Source organism: Haliotis rubra, unplaced genomic scaffold (assembly GCF_003918875.1).
Source record: "Haliotis rubra isolate DU_JTF1 unplaced genomic scaffold, ASM391887v1 Scf62, whole genome shotgun sequence".
Lineage (NCBI taxonomy): Eukaryota > Metazoa > Mollusca > Gastropoda > Lepetellida > Haliotidae > Haliotis > Haliotis rubra.
The window spans coordinates 918,345-945,710 of NW_025767324.1; the positions used below are offsets into that span (position 1 = coordinate 918,345).

The 27,366-nt window shown below is 41.3% G+C and overlaps 1 protein-coding gene across 1 annotated transcript; it reads right to left on the reverse strand.

The window, feature by feature from the left end:
* LOC124256156 (protein YIPF3-like) lies at positions 1 to 27,122 on the reverse strand. The gene is made up of 12 exons (XM_046690113.1): positions 27,071 to 27,122; positions 24,970 to 25,039; positions 24,288 to 24,367; positions 23,540 to 23,646; positions 22,735 to 22,780; positions 22,406 to 22,498; positions 21,156 to 21,287; positions 10,578 to 10,700; positions 8,066 to 8,189; positions 7,261 to 7,392; positions 3,776 to 3,989; positions 1 to 398 (listed from the first exon to the last, which is right to left on the reverse strand). The coding sequence occupies exons 1-11, from the start codon at positions 27,107 to 27,109 to the stop codon at positions 3,796 to 3,798; spliced, it is 1,140 nt and encodes a 379-aa protein (XP_046546069.1). The 5' UTR covers positions 27,110 to 27,122; the 3' UTR covers positions 1 to 398; positions 3,776 to 3,795.
* Positions 27,123 to 27,366: the final 244 nt, after the last annotated feature.

Sequence of the window (27,366 nt, forward strand, 5' to 3'; positions counted from 1 at the left end):
TCATTGTAAATCATCTTATAATTTCACTTCCCCTTGGATGAGTTGTTGGAAACTCAAACACAGGAACGGATCCATAAGCGGCAAGGGTGTTGGGAGGGTGGTATCACATTAATAATGTTTAATTAAGCATATTCAGTGGGGAGGTGCACGTTGGGGATCCACTTGACAAGTATTTCCATCTGGTTCAGATCCACGGTGCCACATTGCAGGTTTCTGTTTCCAGGTAAAGTCAGGCATAGATAGAATCTCATCTTCTCACTTGCAGAACATTTGTACAGTTTTCAAAAGTGTCTTCACAATAGCTGAAGCCAGGAGCATGGCTTACCTCCCTTTATCCCTGGCAGACGACTTCCTGTGAGTGCAGTCTGCTGTGGTAGCTTGTCTTCACTAAACTGCACCTGTACAAAAACAGAGCCAACAGTTGCAAAACCTCAATGAGATAGACTGACAACAAAAACCAGATGAGGCAGGATGACATGGATGAAGCTGTTAACTGATTCTGGATTGATATTGGACAATGAATACACAGAAAACTCACACAAGCTAAAAGTTAACATTACAAGCGCAAGCATCCCTGAAATGCCCCCGAAATCTGATCTTCATGATGTCAAATTTCATGAAAAGAAAGCTGATAATCCCACACACCTTGATACAGCTCACCTTTAAAGTGACGGTGAATTTTGTTAAATGAAAAAAAAATAATAATGATAATCATGGTAAATTATACCTCCTGAAAAATACTGTAAAGAACATTTGAGTTTGCTCTGTTTACAATTAAGTCTTCTACACCCATGTCACTAAGGTAGTTAATTGCTGGAGGTCAAAAGTAGACATCCCTTGTTATCTAAAATCGATGCTCATGATGCTGATCACTGGATTTTCTGGTCCAGATTCGATTATTTACAGACCACCGCTACATAGCTGGAATATTGCTGAGTGCAGCGTTAAACAACAAACCAAAAACCTTGTTATCTAAACATGTCTAGACTTACTAATCTCAATTATATCTGATATCCTACATTTATTACCAAACACAGAAAAGTGGTTAGGTTTCACAAAGGAAAGGATCTGATAGGAATGAGATGACAGACACCCAGATCAGTGAGACACCCATGAAGTGGATGACAGATGATAGACAGCAGTAAAGCAGGGAAGGAGGCTGGCCATTGTATATTTCCTCTCTTGAACCATCTTCATGAGGCAAGGGAGTTAATGACTATGAAAGTCCAGTTTCCATGGATTTAGTCAACATGCTCAAGTGGTTTGATGCATTTCGTGAGGTAAAGTGAGTGAGTGAGTTTAGTTTAACGTCGCACTCAGCAATATTCTAGCTATATGGCGACAGTCTGTAAAATCGAGTCTGGACCAGACAATCCAGTGATCAACAGTATGAGCATCGATCTACACAATTGGGATATGATAACATGTGTCAGCCAAGTTAGAGAGCCTGACCACCTGATCCGGTTAGTTGCCTCTTAAGCATGGGTTACTGAAGATCAATTCTAACCCAGATCTTCACAGGTCCCTGAGGTAAAGTCTAGTTTTACTGCATCATAGTTCTAAATAATCAATCTGATCAGATGACTCTGCACAGACCTATACTTAAAAGCAAGTGCTTGTTCGAATATGACTGATCAAAAAGCGTGAGTGAGTATGGTTTTACATCACTTTTAAAAATATTTCAGCAATATCATGGCGGGGGACACACAGAAATGGTCTTCACACATTGTGCTCATGTGAGGAATCAAACCCGGTGGTCCTAGGCGTGATGAGTGAATGGTTTAACCACTAGGCTACCCCACCGCCCCGCTCAAAAGGAGGGATATAGAAGGGACATAACTCACATCACCCACTGGTAGTGGTACAATTGAACCACAAACTTCCAGCCACAATCGAAAACTGGAATTTCATAATCACCTGACTCCCCAACCTATGAAAAATGTTTACAAACCACCCACCTGTTTCAAAAACATCTGGATTAACAATAGCTAGAATACTGACCCCTTTGGAATAGTACAAGGATAAATTGTTTTCTCAGACAACAAACCTGGTTCCTATATTGAACAACAAAGACTTTGTTGCGTTTCAAGCTATCATAACTAAATAGTTCATCATCTGAAGCTACAAACACTTTGTGGATACGGCCCCAGGGTTCTGTTATACAAAACAACATAAATGCTAACGGTGCGTTCTCAATGTGACTTAGAGTAACAACTTGTAGCATGCAACTTGTAGCAACAACAAAGATTGTAAGAATTTTTTTATTTGTGCACTGTTTAGTGTGTGAGTTTAGTTTTACACTGCTTGTGTACATTTTAAGTCGCATACAACTTGTACCTCACGAGATTCTCACGTATAACGCGGCAACATGGGTTCGTCAAGTGAAGAAGAAACACTAATGTTAATGTCAGCCCACATATCACAGTCACTGGAATAAGAAGAAGAGAAAGCCTAAATCGGTGTGGGTCCGCAACTGCATTCTAAGAAGAAGATTCCATAAACATTCCTGTGACAAGTAAAAAGCTATAAACCGCTCAGTTTCTTCTCTGGTAAGGTCGATTCTTTTTCATCCGTGTCTGTGACATGATGTCAACATAAACTAAAGGGACGTCACTCTGAGGTGGACAAATACCTGAGCGATTTCACTGGTCAATAGCTTGCAACTTGTAGTAGGAATTAGGACATATTCTATGTCTTACAACTCAGAAGTTACTAGTACGATTTGGGTATTCTTACGTTGCAACTGTGTTGCATGCTACAAGTTGTTACTAAAAGTCTCACCATGAGAACGCACTTTAAGGCTGTTGTAAGTCTATGTTAAGACATGGGAGTTACATTCACCTTAGAGCTAAGATCACTTTGTACAACAGCACCCTTTATATTTCATTATATTTGAATCACTGGACTTTGTTCAAGTAATGGTGAGGGGCGGTGGGGTAGCCTAGTGGTTAAAGCGTTGGCTCGTCACGCCGAGGATCCGGGTTCGATTCCCCACATGGGCACAATGTGTTAAGCTCATTTCTGGTGTCCCCCGCCGTGATATTGCTGGAATATTGCTAAAAGCGGCGTAAAACTAAACTCAGTCAGTCAGTCAGTCAAGTCATGGAGAAATGTTCAGTTTCCACAATAAGCCATACAGAGTTCAACAACAGATGACCAGTCTCACGGTGAACATGCATACTGACTTGGATGGTGACGAAAATACAAACTAAACACAAAGAAGATGGAAACTAGTGCTAGCGCATGCAAAGACTCTCATATTATGAAGACTATTTCATTAGTTACCTCTATGTCAAGGAACTGTATGAACACCTCCGTAAGTTTCTATAGATCTAGACCATTGAGAAATATCAGGAATTATTGACCACCACCATTAGAGAAACAGATTGATGCCTTATATGGACAAGATGAAATGAACAAGCACCAGTTGATAAACGTTTTAGAATATTTTCTTAATAAAATCATCACTTGTTTGCTGGCCAGCAATAATTCCAGGTGACAATGGCAGATAAATAATCGTGTCTGGACCAAACAAACCTGTGATTGATATTCTGAACAACATGCAGAGTTAGGGCAGGATGACGTGAAACCATCCACGTCACCAAGTTTGACTACCTGATCTATATAGTCGCCTGTTAGGACAAGCTCAAGATAATTTCAATTCTGACTAGAACTCCCACAAGAATATTTAATTCAACTGATATCATTTAATTCTGATCCAAAGCATGCTAATTATTCATTTCTCATATCATTATACTGATTACTTTCTACTGACCAATGATCTATCATCAGCAATCACATGATCCTTGAAGCGTTCCCAGCGATCACATGACTTCCATTTAAAGCCTTGGAGACAAGGGGGACAATCCTGCCTGGCTGAACACCTTTCAGAGTTTCCCTCAACACTCTCTTGACTGAGGAGGAGTTGACAGATTTGCCCACAGAATCCGCCACTAACTGACCTCGCTGCTGAAAGGCTGCGGCAATCTCTACATGGTTAAATAAGAATTATCAGTTGACAGTTCAGTTGATGTTCAGTTGATGTTCAGTTTACAACGCCTCGAAGAAATTCATGCCCTTCAAGTTTCCCACTTATGAACATCTTAATCTGGATGTGCTTAAAGTTTTACATACTTTGTAACCCACCTGCACTTGTTTAGAGCCAGCCACAAAATCCATTTGAGGAAATAAAACGTTTATTTTATGTTTAATACATTTCTATATGTTATCATGTTTGTAACTATCATTTATCTCTTAGATGTAACATTTCAAAATGGAGTATCTACTCGCGGGATGATTCTAAACTCAACTCACGATAAGTGGCAACTGAAATGAACCAACCAAAAGATTTCAATCTCGTGCTGTTGTATCATTATGCATTCCACATATTTTCAGCGTGAAACATTCTTACAGAAGGCACATCTCATTTCAATTTAACTTGACTATGTAACAAAGCTCTTTCTCCCCAAGGCATCCATTTCTTTCATGAGATTCCTATTTTCCTTCAATGGGCTGATTGTCCATACAGGTGGAAATATTTCAAAACATCTCTTAAAATTAATAAGTTAACTTGGTCCTGCCATCTGACTTTATCCAAGATCCAACAAGTAATAATTCAGTGACTTGATAAAAATAAAAATAAAAACTTGACGTTAAATATTTATTCACTTCTACAGCACAAAAAGTAAATTGCTTTTTCGGTAGTTTAGTGGGTATGTTAGTATCAGGAGAAGCAGAAGATTACAACACACTGATAGAGAACTAAGTGCAAGAATATATATACATGAGGTATGGGATAAATCAAATGCATGCACTACAAACATAAGCTTAATTCACAACTCAACAGTCAGACTAAACAAACATAAATACATACAGTCAAACACTGATGTCTTGAGCTCAGATGTGTCAAATCCGCAAATCGTTAAATTCTTATGTATGCATGTTATTTATATAACACACACAATGTGTTAAGTTTCCTTTCTGTTGACCGATAGCTAGATCATGAAGTCATAGAGCTGAGTCGGATGTGTCAAGCAATGGGGTGTTTTTCAACTGTATGTGGAAAAGTATTTGTGATCTAATTACTATATTAGTCCTAACAGGTTCCTAACGAGTGAAGGACATTTCCCCATCAGGACAATTCCCCACTAGGACAATTCCCCACATGACATTTCCCCACACCTGGTTTGTAACCAGTAGGACAATTCCCCCCACCCATCACAAGGCTCTCAGCAGATTGCCTCTGACCATGGTCAAGTCTGCAAGGCTCTCAGCAGATTGCCTCTGACCATGGTCTAGTCTGCAAGGCCCTCAGCAGATTGCCTCTGACCATGGTCAAGTCTGCAAGGCCCTCAGCAGATTGCCTCTGACCACGGTCAAGTCTGCAAGGCTCTCAGCAGATTGCCACTGACCATGGTCAAGTCTGCATCACTCTCAGCAGATTGCCTCTAGCCATGGTCTAGTCTGCAAGGCCCTCAGCAGATTGCCTCTGACCATGGTCAAGTCTGCAAGGCCCTCAGCAGATTGCCTCTAACCATGGTCAAGTCTGCAAGGCCCTCAGCAGATTGCCTCTGACCATGGTCAAGTCTGCAAGGCTCCCGGCAGATTGCCTCTGACCATGGTCAAGTCTGCAAGGCTCTCAGCAGATTGCCTCTGACCATGGTCAAGTCTGCATCACTCTCAGCAGATTGCCTCTAGCCATGGTCAAGTCTGCAAGGCCCTCAGCAGATTGCCTCTAACCATGGTCAAGTCTGCAAGGCTCTCAGCAGATTGCCTCTGACCATGGTCAAGTCTGCAAGGTCAAGTCTCAGCAGATTGCCTCTGACCATGGTCAAGTCTGCAAGGCTCTCAGCAGATTGCCTCTGACCATGGTCAAGTCTGCATGGCATGACCATGGTCAAGTCTGCATCTCTCAGCAGATTGCCTCTGACCATGGTCAAGTCTGCATGGCTCTCAGCAGATTGCCTCTGACCATGGTCAAGTCTGCAAGGCACTCTCAGCAGATTGCCTCTGACCATGGTCAAGTCTGCAAGGCTCTCAGCAGATTGCCTCTGACCATGGTCAAGTCTGCAAGGCCCTCAGCAGATTGCCTCTAACCATGGTCAAGTCTGCAAGGCCCTCAGCAGATTGCCTCTAACCATGGTCAAGTCTGCAAGGCCCTCAGCAGATTGCCTCTGACCATGGTCAAGTCTGCAAGGCCCTCAGCAGATTGCCTCTAAACCATGGTCAAGTCTGCAAGGCCCTCAGCAAGATTGCCTCTGACCATGGTCAAGTCTGCAAGGCCCTCAGCAGATTGCCTCTGACCATGGTCAAGTCTGCAAGGCTCTCAGCAGATTGCCTCTGACCATGGTCAAGTCTGCAAGGCTCTCAGCAGATTGCCTCTGACCATGGTCAAGTCTGCAAGGCCCTCAGCAGATTGCCTCTGACCATGGTCAAGTCTGCAAGGCCCTCAGCAGATTGCCTCTGACCATGGTCAAGTCTGCAAGGCTCTCAGCAGATTGCCTCTGACCATGGTCAAGTCTGCAAGGCCCTCAGCAGATTGCCTCTAACCATGGTCAAGTCTGCAAGGCCCTCAGCAGATTGCCTCTGACCATGGTCAAGTCTGCAAGGCCCTCAGCAGATTGCCTCTAAACCATGGTCAAGTCTGCAAGGCCCTCAGCAGATTGCCTCTGACCATGGTCAAGTCTGCATGGCTCTAGTCAAGTTTCCCTGGCCCACATTCTCGTTTGCATGGCTCTAGGCTAGTTAGCTTGGGCCATGATCTTGTCTGCACTGCTCTAAGGAAGGTAACTCTGGCCACGATGTAATCTGCATGGCTCTCAGGAAGGTGACTCTTGCCTGTTGTTCTCTCTGAACAGTTCACAATCTGGTCATGTCAACTGATCTCAAGACCCTTAAAAATGCAGCCAAATTGTTGCAATGAGGTCATGGTTGATTTCTGTTTGCATGTCTCGAGGTCTAAGCACAACTGACTGTCACACTTGTAGAGCCTAAATGGCAAGGCCACCTGTGGCCCCAGTTGATACTATGAGCAATGACAAACGCACTCAAATGAACCAAATTCAATCAAACCAAGGAGCCTGACCATTTTGTCATCTAGTTCAAGCACACACTGCTGGGGACGAATTCTAACCTGGAGCCTCCAGCACAACATGCAGGTTGGAATGTGGACCTGACCTGACCTGGTTGAACTAGATCGGTCTCGTCAAGAAACCATCCTCTACACAACATGCGGACAGACAGACACAAGGTAACACTCACTCTGTGTGACTTTCTCCATTACGTTTCCTGCTGCATTCCCAACCTTCCTGTCCAGTCCCTGTTCTGCTATCCTCTGTGCCACCACGGGCTGAATTGGCTCATGTCGATGATCATTAAACATGCTGGATAACTCTGCAATCAAACCAAAAGCATGAGGATAATTCTAAATATAAATGTTAGAACAAGTTCAGGACAATTAAAAGCATTAGTTACCATAGTAGCAGTCAACTAAAATCCAAAATCTCTAATTTCAAAGTATATAAAAACAAGTGATTGGCCAAGTTAGCCATCTAAAGTCAGAAATACTGTTAGCTTAATATTTATTAGATTGCTCATGATAGCAATTACCTAAATCTATTTGACACTTGGCTCTGCTAGCCCTGTTTATTAAATATTCCCCTATAGATGTTAAAGGGATGATGTCTAACCTAAGGTCTTACTCAGAAACTGTTACCACTGATGGAGTTATCTCCCCTGGACCAGTCCCCAGGAAAATCAGGCAACAATGACATAAATTCATTTTTAACTGTCTCTGAGAAAGAACAGCTGTTAATTGCAATCTTTTGGAGCTACTGAAGTTTATATCCACACCAGTAGAAACATATCCCCTTAGCCAAATGACACTGATGTCGATTCTCTGCATTAAACCAAATATATTCTGATGACAATCTGTGTTTAAAATTCCACACTTTATTTCCGTATTCAACAGAAGGTTGTGGTGTGTCCACATGAGGAGTATTACAGCTGTGATACAAGCAGGGATGTGGCTAGGATTCCCAACAAAGTGCCCGTGGCCGGCACCTACCTTCTACCACTGAGTGGTAGGCGAAGTGTAAATACAGGAGGAACAGAAGATGTAATGCTGCTAGAACCACGATCACGATCAGCCGCTCTGTCTTCCCACTCGCTCGCGACATTATTATACATGCCTGGAAACAGAAAGAAAACAAATCATTCTGACATAACATATCTCCTCAGTAGTTAATGTTTCTGTATCATCATTACAACCATAAAAAACAAATATATCTACAATTCTGTCGTCCGTCTGTCCGTCTGATCCTGCACTTGATTGGTATTCCTGCTGCTGATGCTCCCTGCGTAACCATGTCAGGACCAGACAACTCGGTAACAATTCAATTTCAGTCAGCATGTTTCAGACAGCATGTTTCAGACAGCCTGTTTCAGTCAGCCTGTTTGAGTCAGCATGTTTCAGTCAGCATGGTTCAGTCAGCATGTTTCAGACAGCCTGTTTCAGTCAGCCTGTTTGAGTCAGCATGTTTCAGTCAGCATGGTTCAGTCAGCATGTTTCAGACAGCATGTTTCAGTTAGCATGGTTCAGACAGCATGTTTCAGACAGCATGTTTCAGTCAGCATGTTTCAGTCAGCATGTTTCAGTCAGCATGTTTCAGTCAGCATGTTTCAGACAGCATGTTTCAGTCAGCATGTTTCAGTCAGCATGTTTCAGACAGCATGTTTCAGCATGTTTCAGACAGCATGTTTCAGACAGCATGTTTCAGTCAGCATGTTTCAGTCACCATGTTTCAGTCAGCATGTTTCAGACACCATGTTTCAGTCAGCATGGTTCAGTCAACATGTTTCAGTCACCATGTTTCAGACAGCATGTTTCAGACAGCATGTTTCAGTCAGCATAGTTTCAGTCAGCATGTTTCAGACACCATGTTTCACACACCATGTTTCACACACCATGTTTCAGATAGCATGTTTCACCAGTCACCATGTTTCAGTCAGCATGTTTCAGTCATGCATGTCAGCATTTTCAGACAAATGTTTCACACACCATGTTTCACGACACCATGTTTCAGTCACCATGTTTCACACACCATGTTTCAGACAGCATGTTTCAGACACCATGTTTCAGACAGCATGTTTCAGACAGCATGTTTCAGACAGCATGTTTCAGACAGCATGTTTCAGACACCATGTTTCACACATGGTTTCAGACAGCATGTTTCAGACACCATGTTTCAGACAGCATGTTTCAGTCAGCATGTTTCAGACAACATGTTTCAGACAGCATGTTTCAGACAACATGTTTCACACACCATGTTTCACACACCATGTTTCAGACAACATGTTTCAGACAGCATGTTTCAGTCAGCATGTTTCAGACAGCATGTTTCACACACCATGTTTCAGACACCATGTTTCACACACCATGTTTCAGACAACATGTTTCAGACAGCATGTTTCAGACAGCATGTTTCAGACACCATGTTTCAGACACCATGTTTCAGACAGCATGTTTCACACACCATGTTTCAGACAGTCAGCATGTTTCAGACACCATGTTTCACACACCATGTTTCACACACCATGTTTCAAACACCATGTTTCACACAGCATGTTTCAGACAGCATGTTTCAGACAACATGTTTCAGACAGCATGTTTCAGTCAGCATGTTTCAGACACCATGTTTCACACACCATATTTCAGACAGCATGTTTCACACACCATGTTTCAGACAGCATGTTTCACACACCATGTTTCAGACAGCATGTTTCAGACAGCATGTTTCACACACCATGTTTCAGACAGCATGTTTCAGACAACATGTTTCACACACCATGTTTCGGTCAGCATGTTTAACACACCATGTTTCGGTCAGCATGGTTCAGACAGCTTGTTTTAGACAGCACGGTTCAGACAGCATGGTTCAGTCAGCATGGTTCAGTTAACATGGTTCAGACAGCATGGTTCAGTCAGCATGTTTCAGAGCATGTTTCAGACAGCATGGTTCAGTCAGCATGTTTCCGACACCATGGTTCAGATGGCATGGTTCAGACAGCATGTTTCGGTCAGCATGTTTCAGACAGAATATTGGACCAGGAAGGATTGTATTTTCTTGTTTTATCCCTTCAACATTATTACAGCTATATGACAGCAGCCTGAAGATAATCAAGTGTTGGGTCAGACAATCCACTGACTTATATTGTGAACAATGATCCATTATCATGATTATCATGATAATATCAGGTATGATTACTATCAACCAAGTCACCATGCCTGACCTCCTGATCCATCTGCTTGCCATTTACAACAAGGTTCTTGGGGATCTAGTCTAACCTGCAATCCCTACAGGTTGGTTGGTATGTTGTTTAATGCAGCATTCAGCAATATTTCAGCAATATGGCGGCAGTCTGTAAATAATCAAATCTGGATCAGACAATCCAGTGATCAACAGCATGAGCATCGATCTACACGATAGGGATACGATGATGTGTATACCAAGTCAGCGATCCCCACAGTGGTGGAATGGGATAGAGTCTTATTATTGAATTCATTTTGTTTTCCATACCATTTTTAGGGCAGAAAGTCCTCCAATAACTGCCCACAGAAGATAGAAGAACATGTGATCATGACCTGTGTGTATGACAGTTCCCAGGAACAGAACAACGCAGTGGCCAAACAGTCCATAGCCCTGAAACATACAAGTTTTATTTCTCCAGATAGACAATAGTGACTCAGTGAGTGAGTGAATATGGTTCTATGGTGTTTTTAGCAATTTTCCAGGAGGGACTCCAGAAATGGGCCTTACACATTGTACCAATGTGGGGAATCGAACTTGGGCCTTCAGTGTGACGAGCGAATGCTTTAACCACTAGGCTACCACCCCAGATAGACAATAAACATCACACTGAAAATTTATTGACTGAGTGCAGACATCAAACTTCAAATAATTAACTGTGTTCATTGTAATTCCAGCACTTTAATTTTTGTTAACATCCACTGTAAAGCAAATATAGTTATTGGATATATAGAGAGATGTCATTGTTTTCTGAGCACACTCAATGATACTGCTGTTAAGAAGTTCCCTTCCACGAAAACCCAGCTGGCCAGCAGTCCTTCATTACCAGATCAAGCGACCGCCTCCGTGGTGTAGTGGTTAGAGCGTCCGCCCGGAGAGCGGAAGGTCGCGGGTTCGATCCCCAATCCCGTCATACCAAAAAGACGTTAAAATATGGTACTTGTTGGTCCCTGCCTGGCGCTCGGCAGTAATGGGTACAACAAGGACTGGTCGGCTCGGAGTCAGTATCATGTGTCTGAGTGGGGTATTCATGCTTCACTGCGTCATGGTATCTCAGTGGGCTAGCACTATAAAACCAGCTTAAGTCTGGGCTAGTACAAGCAGCCGCACATACACATACACACACATGCACGTCGTCATATGAGCGAAATATTCTCAAGCACGACGTTAAACCCAATTCCACCACCACCACAACCACCAGATCATGCTCGATGCTTCAGAACATGTTCGCGATGTTGTTGTACAAAACATCCTTATTGCTACGACGATTGTAAGTCTGTTTTAATGTATGGAAGCTACAACCACCTTAGCACTAAGACCACTTTATACAATGGAATCCTGTGTCACAGAGTTTTTGTTGGTTGTTTAACGCCTTACTCAGCAATATTACAGCTATATGGCGGCAGTCTGTAAATAATGAATCCTGGTCCAGACAATCCAGTGATCAACAGCATGAGCATCGATCTACGTAAATGGAATACAATGACATGTGTCAACCAAGTCAGTGAGCCTGACAACCCACTGACATGATATTCACATTGGGCACTGATAGTTCTTTGGGTATTCAATATATTTCACTCTCTTGTGTATATTGGGTGTAAACTGATGAATAGAGTTGTGAAAACAGTCACTGTTTCTGACAATTTCTAACCTGCACATGTTTTTGTGCTGCCCCAAGTGAACCACATGACGCCTCAAAACAGTGATAAATGTCTTAGTCACAGCAACCGAGCAACTACAGAGCAACTTCATTAGATTCATATGTGATTCCTGTAGTCTACAAGTAATACAGTAATCTACATTTATAACAAACACTCATTTAACGAGCTGATGGATGTAACAAACTGTGTTTGGGTGCAGACCACATGTATATTTTATTCAAAAAGCATATAACAGACAAGGAAGAGCGTTTTTATGGACGTCAGCTTTATTAAGTTGACATCCATAACAACTCTCTTCCTTACATTTATCACCTGGAACTGCCATTCAAAGACCTCAAATAACAGACTCTGGTTATAATGAACTAATATGAGTGGTCCCTTTCAGTTCAGTCTAACTGTAGCTTAGTGTTGAGAATTGGTTAAAATCTCATAATTGATGATTGGTTCACTACAACCGATCAATCATCGAAAATAATTGGTTAGCGTCATTTATTAAATTTGTTAATGCACAAAAAATAAGGAAAAAACGTAGTTCTTTGGGTTTTGGGGGGCAAAATTTCACATCTTTAAAGGATGACTAGTATGTTAGGAACATAAATTTCTTAGAGTCTACAAGATAAAAATGAATCATAACTTGGAACGAGCTTGAAGTGCTTATGAAAAGTAACAGACAAAACCAACCTAGTGAAAAATACTGTTAATGAAAACAAGTGTTCCAGAATTGTTTGTGTTCAATTATGAAAAAACATGACCGATTGCTTGGTCGTTTAGTCACTGTGACCAATCTTCGATTATTTCAATTAATCGGACCACCCCTACTGTATTTGAAAACAAACATATACACACAGGCTGTAAAACTATATGACTAATAAGGCATATTGTACAATCACATTTCTTCCTTCATATTTGTACACAAGCAACTGAAATATATTTGGATTATGGTGATTTACGTTGCATGTAAATACGCAGCTAAGCTGGAGCTGAGAAGCTGTACTCACCACCATGGACAGCACCTGCACCATCGCTATCCTGACGTTGCAGACGTAACTGAGGAACCATATGAACGACGATGTCCCGAACCAGTATGAGAAACACACCAAGAACGCCGTTCCCATCAGAGTTCCTTCCTCCTGGAATAGTGAGTGAGTTTAGTTTTATGCTGCTTTTAGCAATATTCCAGCAATATCACAGCAGTGGACACCAGAAATGGGCTTCACACATTGTACCCATGTGGGGAATCAAACCCGCGTCTTTGGCGTGACGAGTGAACACTTTAACCATTAGGCCACCCCACCGCCCTTCCAGGCAACAGGTACAGGTGGGGTCATTACTTGTTGGACAATCATCTTTGGTTGGCTCGTCACGCCGAAGACCCGGGTTCGAATCCCCACATGGGTACAATGTGTGAAGCCCATTTCTGGTGTTCCCCGCCGTGATGTTGCTGGAATATTGCTAAAAGCGGCGTAAAACCAAACTCAGTGAGTCAGTCAGTGATCTTTGGCACAAAGCTGGGTTAGACAGGAAAAACACAACAGTGTCATGGTTGATGAAGGTAATGGTTCTCTTTCCTATTAAAGTAACTTTGAGAGTTGAGAGATATCAGCAAACGTCCACTGAGAAACCTTCACCATATATCAGCAAACCTACCACAAACCCTACATATCAGGAAACATCTTAAAAGCATGTTCTGTTGATTTATCTCACAACTTTGAACATTACTTCATTTCAGCTTGAAGTGGGAGAAAACGCTGAGGTGATGAAGCAACATTCCATCAAAATCACAGCAAAGCTCAAAGGCTGCTTGTGTGTAAGTGAATAAAAAAAGCATCAGAGTGAATTTCTAAAGCTGCCTGTGTATGACCCAATATACAAACTAGGGCTGCAACGAATACACCATGTGGCGAATATGATACCTATTATGAATATTGGGTAATGAATACGAATAATTATTCACGAATACAATATTTAGTTAAGTTATTTATGCACAATATGGACGCCCATGTTGACAGTGTTAATTTGCCACAGCAATAACCAGTGATCTCCTGACACTAAAAATTTGGTATGTAATAGTTAATCAACAGTACCATGTGCGGCCTTGGCAAACTCACATGACTTGCGCTACTGCAAGGCTAGTACATATTCCAGTCTTGCATATCTCACTTTCCAAAAGTACACAAGAGTTCAAGTAACATGTGCTCCGTTAAAAACAATCGTAAATATTCGTTAATATTCGGTTCTGGTTACCACGAATAACGAATTGAATTCATGAAGGGCTACGGTTCGATTCAACGAATATGCGAGTGAATCGTTACAGCCTTAATACAAACCACAGAATGTGATGAGACTTTCATCTGGTACAGCAGTAAGGCAATCATCGTGAAGATCACCATCAGTGGCCCATACAACTCCTTCTGTATCCGCTGTAACAGACCGTGCATGTTGCTGAGTCAGCAATAGGACAACAAAGAGCAATTTGGACAGAAATGTAATTTTCTGAGTAAAATTGATATTTTATACTTATCCTGACTCATGCTCTTTTGCTTGTCCCCTTCCTCTTGCGAACATAGTGGAACACTTGTATCTCCCTAATTGAAGTTCCCTTCAATGTAAAATCACTAATTAGTACTCACCCACGAAGTTATCTGTCCCCCAAAGCTGAACAGGTGTGCCACCCTCTGCCATGTGCCTCACTCTCTCCTCATTTTAGCGAGCCCAACACTTGAATTATCAGGGAAATCCAAAGTGTTATGTGGGGAGGATGGGAGGGAGCTATTCATGAGTCAGGATAAGTATAAAATATCAATTTTATTCAGAAAATTACATATTTTTCCTTATCCTGACTCATGCTCTTTGCTTGTAGAATCCAATGGATACGGAGGTGGGAATACAGAATACTTTGGATTTAGATAATTAGTGATTTGTACTAAAGTGACTGTAATAACCCCTTATGGGAACTTCATAAAGGCACTGAATTGATGAATTCCTGCTGCTAACTTATCAGCTGCCATATATGGGTTATTACAATATAAATATTATGATAAAAGTATATACAACATGAATACAATGCTTAAGACTAATAGACTTAAGCTTGTTAATATGATAGCATAAACTCCTTAGAGTTTGTTAGCTAATATACTTTTATGATATAAACATAGTACTGAGCTTAAGATATGAATAAACTTAAGCTACATATATAATAGCAAAAAACTCCGTAGAGTTTGTTAGCTAATACACTTTTATGATATAACCATAGTACTGAGCTTAAGATATGATTAAACTTAAGCTAAATATATAATAGCAAAAACTCCTTAGAGTTTATTAGCTAATATACTTTTATGAAGTAAACATAGTACTAAGCTTAAGATATGAATAAAACTTAAGATATATATATAATAGTAAAACTCCGTAGAGTTTGTTAGCTAATATAATTTTATGATATGAGTATAGTACTGTGCTTAAGATATAATTAACTTAAGCTACATATATAATAGCAAAAACTCCGTAGAGTTTGTTAGCTAATACATTTTATAATGTAACCATAATACTGAGCTTAAGATATGATGAAACTTAAGCTAAATATATAATAGCAAAAAACTCCTTAGAGTTTGTTAGCTAATATACTTTTATGATATAAACATAGTACTGAGCTTAAGATATGAATAAACTTAAGCTACATATATAATAGCAAAAACTCCGTAGAGTTTGTTAGCTAATACATTTATAATGTAACCATAGTACTGAGCTTAAGATATGATTAACTTAAGCTAAATATATAATAGCAAACTCCGTAGAGTTGTTAGCTAATATATTGTATGATATAACAACCATAGTACTGAGCTTAAGATAATAAAAGAACTTAAGCAAAATATATATAGCATGTAGCTATTTAGTACTGTTATAAGATAAGTAGAAATCTGTAAGATTGACTTATCTTCTCCGAGGAACTGTCAACTGTTGTGCGAGGACCATGGGACCGAAATGGTGAATACCTGAGATGTCCTCGGTGGTGATATCTCTCAGATAGTGGTTGGCAAACACCATATCGGATCTCCAGAAACAACCCTCCATTATGGTATTCAAAGAGCAGATGCCGTGTAGAGCAAGTGTAAATGCTAGCGCTCTAATTTCATGAGGATTAGAAGCTCTTGGAGGGTCGAGTCCTGCAGTCTTGTAGGCACGTAGTATGACAGTTCTGATCCAAATGGAGATAGTAGTACGTGAGACTTCAGTCTGCGTAGCTGTTGATAGAGGAAAAATAATCTCTTGAATTTTTCCCTCCTCTGTTTGGATCGGTGGAGATATATTTTCAGTGCTCTTACTGGCCATAGTGATAGATCCATCGGTATCATGAGGTCCAAGTATATCATCAAAGTGTGTTCTCTCAGATCCAACGCGAATCTCTCTGACATCCTGGCAGCCGTAGCTAGATATAACAGGAACGAGGTTATCTGGGTCAGAGATTCAACGATGTAGATTCTAACGGTTCATAAGCCTCACTTGTGAGGTGTTGGAGCACTATATTCAGATCCCAAGCTGGAGCGTGAAACTTCCGCTTTTAATCCTCCAATCGGAATGCTCGTAGCAAAGGCGGGTAACTCTGGGGTTTGGTTAACTTGACTTGGCTCTCATAGTTATGACAGAGCTTATTGCTGCAAGATAGGTGGACAAAGTTGAGCCTTTTAGATTCTTAGTCTGACGTAGATAACATAAGTAGTCAGCCACTTGAGGATGAGTAGCATATCTAGCTGTAAATCCTTTCTTTGCAGCATGATTGACAAAACTGTGCCATTTGTCATCGTATAAGTTGCGAGTTGAGTTACGCAGGGCAAGCGTGACTGCTTTTTCCGTTCTGGCTGAATAACCTCTTATTCAGACACGCCTTGATACAATCCATACGTGAAGTTGGAATATTTCTGGCTTTCCGTGCACTTGTTTGGTGTGAGGATGTAATAACAGATTCGAGCACTCTGGAAGATGTAGTATTGGTTGTCTGATTCCTTGAATAAGAGTTGGAAACCACGTTCTCGCTGGTCAGTAGGCCGCGACCAAATTCAGATGGAGGCTCTGCGTTTGACTGATTTTGAGGAAGACTTGTGGGATTAACGCTGGTGGCGGAAAAGCGTATGCGTTGAGTCCTTCCCACGATATGCTTAGTGCGTCCGTTGCCCATGCTAGTGGGTCTGGAACTGGCGATACGAATGTTGTCAGTTGTTTGTTGAATCGAGTGGCAAATAGGTCTATTAGTGGAGTTCCTATTTCCTTGATAATTTGAGTGAATATCTCTGTATGGAGCATCCATTCTGTCGGCGATGGTAGGTGTGGCCGAGAGAGAGCGTCTGCTATTACATTCTTTGCTCTGGAATGTGACATGCTCTGACATGTATGTTGAGATTGTCGATTAAATCGAACAATTGAAAACATAGAGTCAATAGGTTCGGGGACCTGGTTGAGCTTAGTTTGTTCACATAAAACGCCACTGTCGAATTGTCTGTGTGAATCATCAACTGAGCATTCTGTAGTAAGTTTCTCCAGTGCATTATGGCGTTTATCACTGCTTGCATCTCTAGCTGATTTATGTGTAATTTGCTCTCTTGATTGCTCCATAGCCCTGATGCCGTCCTGTTGGCAAGATGGGCTCCCCAACCTTGTAGTGACACATCTACGTAGAGATGTGTTATCGATTCTGGCTCTATTAACGAGACGCCTACGCAAACATTCGATCTCTTGGTCCACCATAGTAGATGAGGTTTGACCTGATCCGGTAAACTGAACGGTAGAGAGTCGTCGAGATGCGAATTGATGATGACTTGTAACGGATGTAATTTTAGTCTGCCTCTGACTGTCATGTCTTGAGCTGAAGTGAGTAACCCCAACAGGCTCTGCCACTGTCGTAGTGGTAGCGGAGAGCGTAAGGCTTGTGGGATTGACTGTTGGATCTTGATCCATGGTCCTCCGGTACAATTATACGATTCTGCGCCGTTACAAATCAAATACCTAGAAATTGCAGATCTTGCGTAGGTTCTAGGTCCAACTTAAGTAGATTTACTAACCATCCTAGTTGTGTTAGTAGCTTGATGATGAAATTCAACTGTAGTCTGAGACGCTGTGGATCTGGATCCACTTGTATCCTGTCGTCGAGGTAAACTCGCTGCGAAGTCCTTGACGATGTAGGTGCACAACCAGGGGTGACTGCCATCGTTGAACTTTATGTAAAAAATCGCCTGACTGCCGTGCCCTCGTCCTTACTTGACAGGGGAGGTCTCTAACCTCATGAAGGCAGCCCAATCATGAAGGTTCAGATTAACTGGATTGTAAGGAGGCTTTGCTTCGTTCACTGATATGTTGTTGTCACTTGCAACCTATGTCTTGAACTGTGAACTATGATCGACCTCTGAAGCGTTGTCCATGTGGTCCAATCAGAACAAGGCATTTTGATTCTGTACTGTACCAGCTGTGATGTCACCCGGTGTAGCAGGAAAAGGAACCTTGTATAATTTAGTGCCGTCGTTGATATTAGATCAATCATCGGTCTTGTCCGTAGCTTCGAAGTTACCGCAGTGACCGCGTGTTTGAGGGTTAATGAAACTTCAGCAATCTTCAGCCGAATTACCTCGCTCTGTAATATTAATGCTGGGTAGGTTATTTTCTTGGCTGTTGTGAATGTAACTTCAGTCTTGAAGATAATGCCGACTTCCTTATATATAGGCTCAATAAACTTGCAAGTTGTCAGCTTGTAGACTGCATACATCAATGTAGCGTCATAATTGTAGAATTAAAGCTGAACTGTTGTACATATTTCTTCTCAGGAAATAGTTGACGATTATGTGTTTTACTCGCTGTAACAAGGCTGCTGCTCAATTCCTTAATTGAATTGTCTGCAGATCTGCGTAATGGTCATGCATGTAGATAATCGTATCGTGGTCCGGGATTGCATACCTAGCAATATATACGGAAATGGTGATTCCTGTGAAGATCTGCGAAACGTCGTTGATGCCCTTGATGTAGGTAGTCGGCCTGGAGATCCTTAATTAGGCTCTGCATCTGTAAAATAGTACTTCTCGTAACTATATAACGTTCTGTTGATAAAATAATACAGCAACGTTCTGCGTTGTAAATAGCCTGTGCGAATGCCTTCGCGTAGGCTTGTAGACGGCATGTGGCATACAGTTGATAGACAAGTACTGCGATGTCTCTGCTTCGCTGGATACTTGTGTGTAAATCGGCGAGGGGATCGACGTGGTGAATAACCCGACGAACTGTGCTTGTAGGGTGACCTGTAGTTTCGCTAAGGTCCTAATGAATCCCTCGACAACTATAGGACGAAGATGTCTTGAACGGACTGACGATTGGCTTCTATAGGGAGACCTTCATGGAGCTTCCTTGGCGAACGATGGTGGCTTTGTATAGCTCTCGGTGAATCCCTTATAGATCTTCTGAATGAAGATGACTTGGAGCCACTTAACCTTCGTGAAGGCCTTCTTGAAGGTAGCGAGTCTGAGTCCGACTCATTAGATAGGAGCTTGCTTCGCGAACGACCTCCGTGTTCTACAGGGTGTGAGCTCGGTGAAGCACTCCTCCTCCGTGAAGCCTTCTGCGAATGGTGAGGATCTAGGTCCTTCGTGGAGGCGGACTGGGACGTCCTTCGCGAAGGCTTCGATACGGGCTGGGTTGCCCTTCGTGGAGGCGTGTTTGTGGGCTCTGGGGCCCTACGCGAAGTCATAGCGGGCTCTGGGGCCCTACATGACTTATTATGGGTTGGGCTCTAGGGCGGCGGCTCTGAGGCCTCTGTAAACTGTATCAGTCTTCCATCAACATCATAATCTGGTTGACCAGGTCGTCTGAATGCGGTCTGCGCTGGCGTTGAGGCTGCCCTCTCTGTGGTAGCGACAGGACCCTCAGTTAGAATCTCAGCCGTCAGCGTAGGCATCTCTAGTTGGGTGTTGATCTGCGCTGAAGTGACGGTAGCCGATACTGGTCGCTTCTTATGCCATACATCTGGAATGATAATCGGAATGTCATCATCATATAAACACAATTCTGATGAAAAGTTTTTTATTAGCCTTCGTGGGTTTCCCTTTGACGAAGCTGTAGCCCTGGGGGTGCGGAGCGTAATAATAACGGCGGCGTGGAAGCTCTCCTAGTCTTAGACTGTGATGATGGAATGTCCTGGGATGCAGGTCGCTTCTTGGATATAGCGGACTGCGTCCCACACTTCTCCCCTGAAGGTAACTCAGGCGGAACACCAGACGGTAGAGGGTCGTCCGCCAACAGTTGACAGGGTATATCTGACTCTGATCTATCAGCCATGACTGAAGATTGTTTCCGAGATCTATCTGCTGCACGTCTCAAGACCTAATATAATATTTATCAAAGGCAGAATTAGACAATTTAATACATAAATTGCAGCGTGAAACAACTAGGGCATATTAAATGCGGATCGGCAGCAGAGAAACGTAATTTACAAACAGTGCAGATTTTTATTAACACAATCTGCTGAGCAAACACGGCGAACCGTGAATAAAGCAGCAGAAACACGAATAAATATCAATGCATGTTGAATAAGGATACTAGTTACACCTCTATAGATGAATATAAGAGGTAACAAAATAAATATAATTAAAGGATATAGTGTGTAGGGAGACACAGACGCGCTCTCACGTCCTGCTCACTGGGCGAACAAGGACAGAGTGAGGCACATGGCAGGAGGTGACGCCCTCGTTCCCGCGCTTTGGGGGGACAGATAACTCGGGAGTACTAATTAATGATTTTACATTGAAGGGAACTTCAATTGGGAGATACAAGTGTTCCACTGTGTTCGCAAGAAGGAGACAAGCAAAAGAGCATGAGTCAGGATAAGGAAAAATATACTGTTAATGAAAACAAGTGTTCCAGAATTGTTTGTGTTCAATTATGAAAAAACATGACCGATTGCATGGTCGTTTAGTCACTGCGATCAATCTTTGATTATTTCAATTAATTGGACCACCACTACTGTATCTGAAAAAAAACATATGCACACAGGCCGTAAAAACTATATGACTAATAAGGCATATTGTACAATCACATTTCTTCCTTCATATTTGTACACAAGCAACTGAAACATATTTGGGTTATGGTGATTTACGTTGCCTATTTTATGTAAATACGCAGCTCAGCTGGAGCTGTGACGCTGTGAAGCTGTACTCACCACCATGGACAGCACCTGCACCATCGCTATCCTGACGTTGCAGACGTAACTGAGGAACCATATGAACGACGATGTCCCGAACCAGTATGAGAAACACACCAAGAACGCCGTTCCCATCAGAGTTCCTTCCTCCTGGAACAGTGAGTGAGTTTAGTTTAATGCTGCTTTTAGCAATATTCCAGCAATATCACGTCAGTGGACACCAGAAATGGGCTTCACACATTGTACCCATGTGGGGAATCAAACCCGGGTCTTTGGCATGACGAGTGAACACTTTAACCACTAGGCCACCCCACCGCCCTTCCAGGCAACAGGTACAGGTGGGGTCATTACCGGTACTTGTTGGACAATCATCTTTGGCACAAAGCTGGGTTAGACAGGAAAAACACAACAGTGTCATGGTTGATGAAGGTCATGGTTCTCCTTCCTATTAAAGTAACTTTGAGTGTTGAGAGATATCAGCAAACGTCCACTGAGAAACCTTCACCATATATCAGCAAACCTACCGCAAACCCTACATATCAGGAAACATCTTAAAAGCATGTTCTGTTGATTTATCAGTCTCACAACTTTGAACATTACTTCATTTCAGCTTGAAGTGGGAGAAAACGCTGAGGTGATGAAGCAACATTCCATCAAAATCACAGCAAAGCTCAAAGGCTGCTTGTGTGTAAGTGAATAAAATAAAGCATCAGAGTGAATTTCTAAAGCTGCCTGTGTATGACCCAATATACAAACTAGGGCTGCAACGAATACACCATGTGGCGAATATGATACATATCATGAATATTGGGTAATGAATACGAATAATTATTCACGAATACAATATTTAGTTAAGATATTTATGCACAATATGGATGCCCATGTTGACAGTGTTAATTTGCCACAGCAATAACCAGTGATCTCCTGACACTAAAAATTTGAGCATCCTTATGTTTGGAAATAGCGCTATATAAATGCACTATTATTATTATTATTATTATTATGTAATAGTTAATCAACAGTACCATGTGCGACCTTGGCAAACTCACATGACTTGCGCTACTGCAAGGCTAGTACATATTCCATTCTTGCATATCTCACTTTCCAAAAGTACACAAGGGTTCAAGTAACACGTGCTCCCTTAAAAAAAATCGTAAATATTCGTTAATACTCGGTTCTGGTTACCACGAATAACGAATTGAATTCATGAAGGGCTACGGTTCGATTCAATGAATATGCGAGTGAATCGTTACAGCCTTAATACAAACCACAGAATGTGATGAGACTTTCATCTGGTACAGCAGCAAGGCAATCATCGTGAAGATCACCATCAGTGGCCCATACAACTCCTTCTGTATCCGCTGTAACAGACCGTGCATGTCGCTGAGTCAGCAATAGGACAACAAAGAGCAATTTGGACAGAATATATATTAGAAACTTCAGTGTGAATAATCAAGATGCCAGCAAATGCAAATTAGAGACCACTTGGTATCTGGCTGAAATTTCTTCTTATTTTGAGTCCGCTCTATTTACCTCTATATGCCACAGAAAGTATTTTCAGAGGGATACATGACAAGTCTGTGTTTGGGCAACTCACCTGTCTCTGACTGGTCGGTTTCTGCGGTATCATGGAAAACAGCAACCTGGAAGAAGAGATAGAGCCTGCATAGAGTGTCATAGAGAATGTTTGCAATATTCCAGCTGTAAGGCAGCAGATTGTAATTGAGTCTGGACCAGACAATCCAGTGATCAACATCATATGCATCCGGATCTTCATTGATAGAACGTTTGTTTGTTTGTTAGCTGTTTGTTTGTTTGTTTGACACCATGGTGTCTGGCCATCAGCCAGCTTTAAATACTGCTCACTACTGCACTCAAGCAATATTTCAGCTATATGAAGGTGGATTTGAAATAGTAAAGTCTGAACCAGATATACTAGTGATTGACAACATGTGCATTAATTCATGATACAACGACATGCAAATCAACCGTTCCATAGAGTCTGGCCACCCAAGTTTTAGTCAGTTGAACTTACAAGCAACATCAGTTGCAGGGGATCTATTACTGTCTTCCGTACCACCATAATATCAAATTATCCGAAGGAATCATTATGTTTCTAGACATTTTTTGCTCACTTACAAATGTATTTGGTATAATGTATGGATAGGTTAAGGAAACTGGCATTTTCAATATGGCTGCTATGACGGCCATGTTGAAAATGAGACATAGTACCAAATTGACTCTTTAATGACACTTTTACTGAGATGTACGTTTAGATGAATGAGATGTTGTTGAATCACTGGATTCATATTGTGGTACACGAAGATTAAATGCCACCAGAATAATACTATTTGGACTCAAGAAACCATGAACAAAATGATTAATAAAAGTCAGCCACTTACCGCCTCTGAACCTCTTTAGGCTCGACATCAAAATAAGGCCGCAGAATGTCGATGTTGCCATAGATACTCCAGGCTTTCTGAGCACTCTGTTTCCCTGCAGTCCACATCTGTCATAAAAGAATTAATGAGAAGGTGATTGGTCATTTCTATTTTCTAAGATTTTGACTACCTTTTGTCTCACACCTTCAACATGCCTTAAAAAAATCCACTTAACTTACTAGCATGGAAAGCATTAATATAAAGCTCTCAATAAAAATAATTTTGCTGAAAGTGATATTCACTTATCTGAGGTGAGGTGAGGTGAAATTGTGTTTAACGTCGTGCTTGAGAATATTTCGCTCATATGACGACGTGCATGCGTGTGTATGTGTATGTGCGGCTGCTTGTACTAGCCCAGACTTAAGCTGGTTTTATAGTGCTAGCCCACTGAGATACCATGCCGCATTGAAGCATGAATACCCCACTCAGACACATTATACTGACTCCGAGCCGACCAGTCCTTGTTGTACCCATTAATGCCAAACGCCAGGCAGGGACCAACAAGTACCATATTTTAACGTCTTTTGGTATGACGGAATCGGGGATCGAACCCGCGACCTTCCGCTCTCCGGGCGGACGCTCTAACCACTACATATTCACTTATCTAATAAGAATAAGAACAAATACACATAAACTACATCATGTGTGTAGCAACACATATAAACATGGTGTAAAATTCATTGTTATTGTAAAACAAAACAGATCATACCATTTGTGTGACATTTTGACTAACACGCTGCCGAACATCATCCATGAACTTGCCATCTTTGTTTCCCTCTTGCTGTGACCCTGAATAAAAAAAACTGAGTGAGTGGATAAGTATTGAGTGGGTATCATTGGGTTGATGGGTTGTGAGTGGGTGGGAGAGAACCAAACAATCCAGTGATTCACACTGAGCAACAGTCCAACAGCTGTTTGCAGTATGATGTTACACAATCAACCAAGTTACAGTGTGAGTGAGTGAGTTTGGTTTTACGTCGCTTTTAGCAATATTCCAGCAATATCACGTCGGGGAACACCAGACATGGGCTTCAATCATGTGGGGGTCTTCAGTGTGACGAGCGAACGCATTAACCACAAGGCTACCCCACCATCACAGGGGAGGGAGGGAGGGAGGGGAAGGTGAGGAGTATATAACACAACAGATACCAATATTCAAGACCCAAGTGAGCAATCAGGTCTTATTATCAGGTCTTATTGACTCTCAACTTAACCATCTCTGAACTGAGGATGTTAATCATGAACTTCTCAACTTTACTGCAGAACCTAGGTGCATGTTCTGTAACTAAACACAATATCACCTGAAACATGTTTACTTTCACTTTGGCAACCTGCTAATTACCAGACAAAAGTTGATGCTCATAACACGTCTTCAGACAAGCATGATGAACCTTCTTTCATCTTACGAAAGTCATCTCCATCTCCTTCCATCTCCAGTACTGCAGAACCTTGGTGCATGTTCTGTAACCATAGCAACACAATATCACCAAACATGTTTACTTTCACTTTGGCACCTTAATTACCATAATTAATATTTTAAGAACCATCATAAAAAGTAGATGCTGTCAACACGATAGATTCAGACAAACGTCAGATGATGAATACTTGGGCTGAAAACACAACCAGGAAAGATAATTATCACTGTCAGCTTAGAGAAAGTTCCTAATATATTTTTATTTATTTGTGTGTGTGTGTGTTTGTGTGTGTAGTGTGTGTGAAAGAGGGAGAAGAGAGGGGGAGGGGGGAAATGATGATTTATATAGAGAGTAGCATGTACAATCTGACTTATACCCCCATCCCCACCCCCAGATCATTTACTCTGCATCATTATTAGAGTGAGCCTATGAATTGGATCTTATACCACTCTAAGCAATATTCCAGCAATATCACAGCAGGTCACCATGGGCTTTACACATTGTACCAAAATGGGGAATTGAACCTTAGTCTTCGGCTTGACAAGCATAAGCTTTAACTCTTTCCATTCGAAGGACGAGATATCACGTCTGAGGGGGTTACAACCCTTCAGTACGAGACTATTTTTAGCAACATGACACTTACATACGAGGGACGTGATATCACGTCTCCATGGTTGCAACGGTTGACATGGACCATTCATGACTAACATAACATCAAAATCCATATGAACTGAAATGATTTCCAAACATCTTTATTCACTTTCATTAAACTGTTTCAGACCAAAATAGAAAAAAATAGGTCATCTTTAGCACAGAAACATTGGAAATGCAGTTTTTTTTCTAAAAGGAGAATAATTTGAACTTACACATCAGTGTGGTAATTGTGACAATTGTTTTCAATTCAGTGACTACACTATGGTGGAAGAACAACCACAATTTAGTAGATTTATGTCATCACTATTATAGGGTCATGACATCCAAATCTAAAGAACGATGAAACGAGTGTTACCTGTGGTAACAACTTTAAGAACAGTCAACAGTCAAAGAACATTGCTGACAGTAACAATCAAACGCCAAACGTCCTAACATCTACTTTCATCATCACAAATGGCAGATAGAGATTGACTTGCAGTCTGATACAATTTTCAACGACCAGCCATTTAACGCTGTATGGTGACCGAATGTCAAGATCATATAGCACGTGGTTTTGACCAAGGGAGATAATCAAGAAAACCCTAACAATTACACTGTCACAAAGTACACAAATTGCATTCGAAGGACGAGGATACACGGCTATAAAACAGTGAAATATGTTTAATATGTGTAGACGAGTTATCATGTCCCTCATATGGAAACACTGTAAAAAATCCAATGTCATATCTCGTCCATCGAATTCAGAGGCTACAGCTGGAAAAATCTGGTCGTATGCAAGGGTTGTAGATGACTGGACGTAATATCATGTCCTTAGGATATATGTGCAGCTGTGAAAATGTTTCATCATATGGAAAGAGTTATCCACAAGATTACCCAACCACCCGATTGAGAACACCTATAAAAGCAGACATCATGTCAGGTGAACATTGGCCAAATTTTGATTGTACAAACTAAACAAAGAATATCATATGTGAGTTATTTAGCCATGTCAGTCCTCTGAACAATTTGCAGAGCTTCAGATAAACAGAATATTTGTGAATAATATACAAAATAAATCACAATTACCAAATAATGAATTTTGAAAAGCTTGTGTCCAAACAAATCATTTTCATTCAAAACTGGGCACTGAAATACATTTTTTGGAGACACATAAATAAATAACAAATAACAGTTTTTAAAAGCCTTGATGTATGGTGATCATTAGATACACTAAAAGAGACAATCTCTGAAATTATACTTTCCACAACATCACAAAGTCACAGTCATATTTTATTTCAAAGTAAGTCACTTTTCGGATTGTTAGGTGTACATCCCGTGAAAATAATCATTCGAGATAAGTAGTTCTTGGACAATGCAGGAATGATAGTCCTTGATACATCATGTGTTCTTACAGCCCTTTGCTGACAGAGAAACGTCAACTTACTGATTGTTGATCAGCTTGCCACGGAGACGAGTCAGCCATGTTGACAGTTTTGTTGTGCACTTCCGCTACAATGAACCAGAGTTATGCCCCTTGGAGCACCTGTGACTTATTCTGTTCTTTCCCAGTGCTTCAATTGTTGGAACATAATTTAACGCAATTAGTAAAGGTTTTTCTTTCTGATATGTCTTTTATTTTGTTTCAGCTATTAACAAAATAAAATTGATCCTGGAAAAGTGTATTCCTTTAGTTTTATTTATTTTTTAATATACGTGTATTTCATTTTTATTATATTTCAA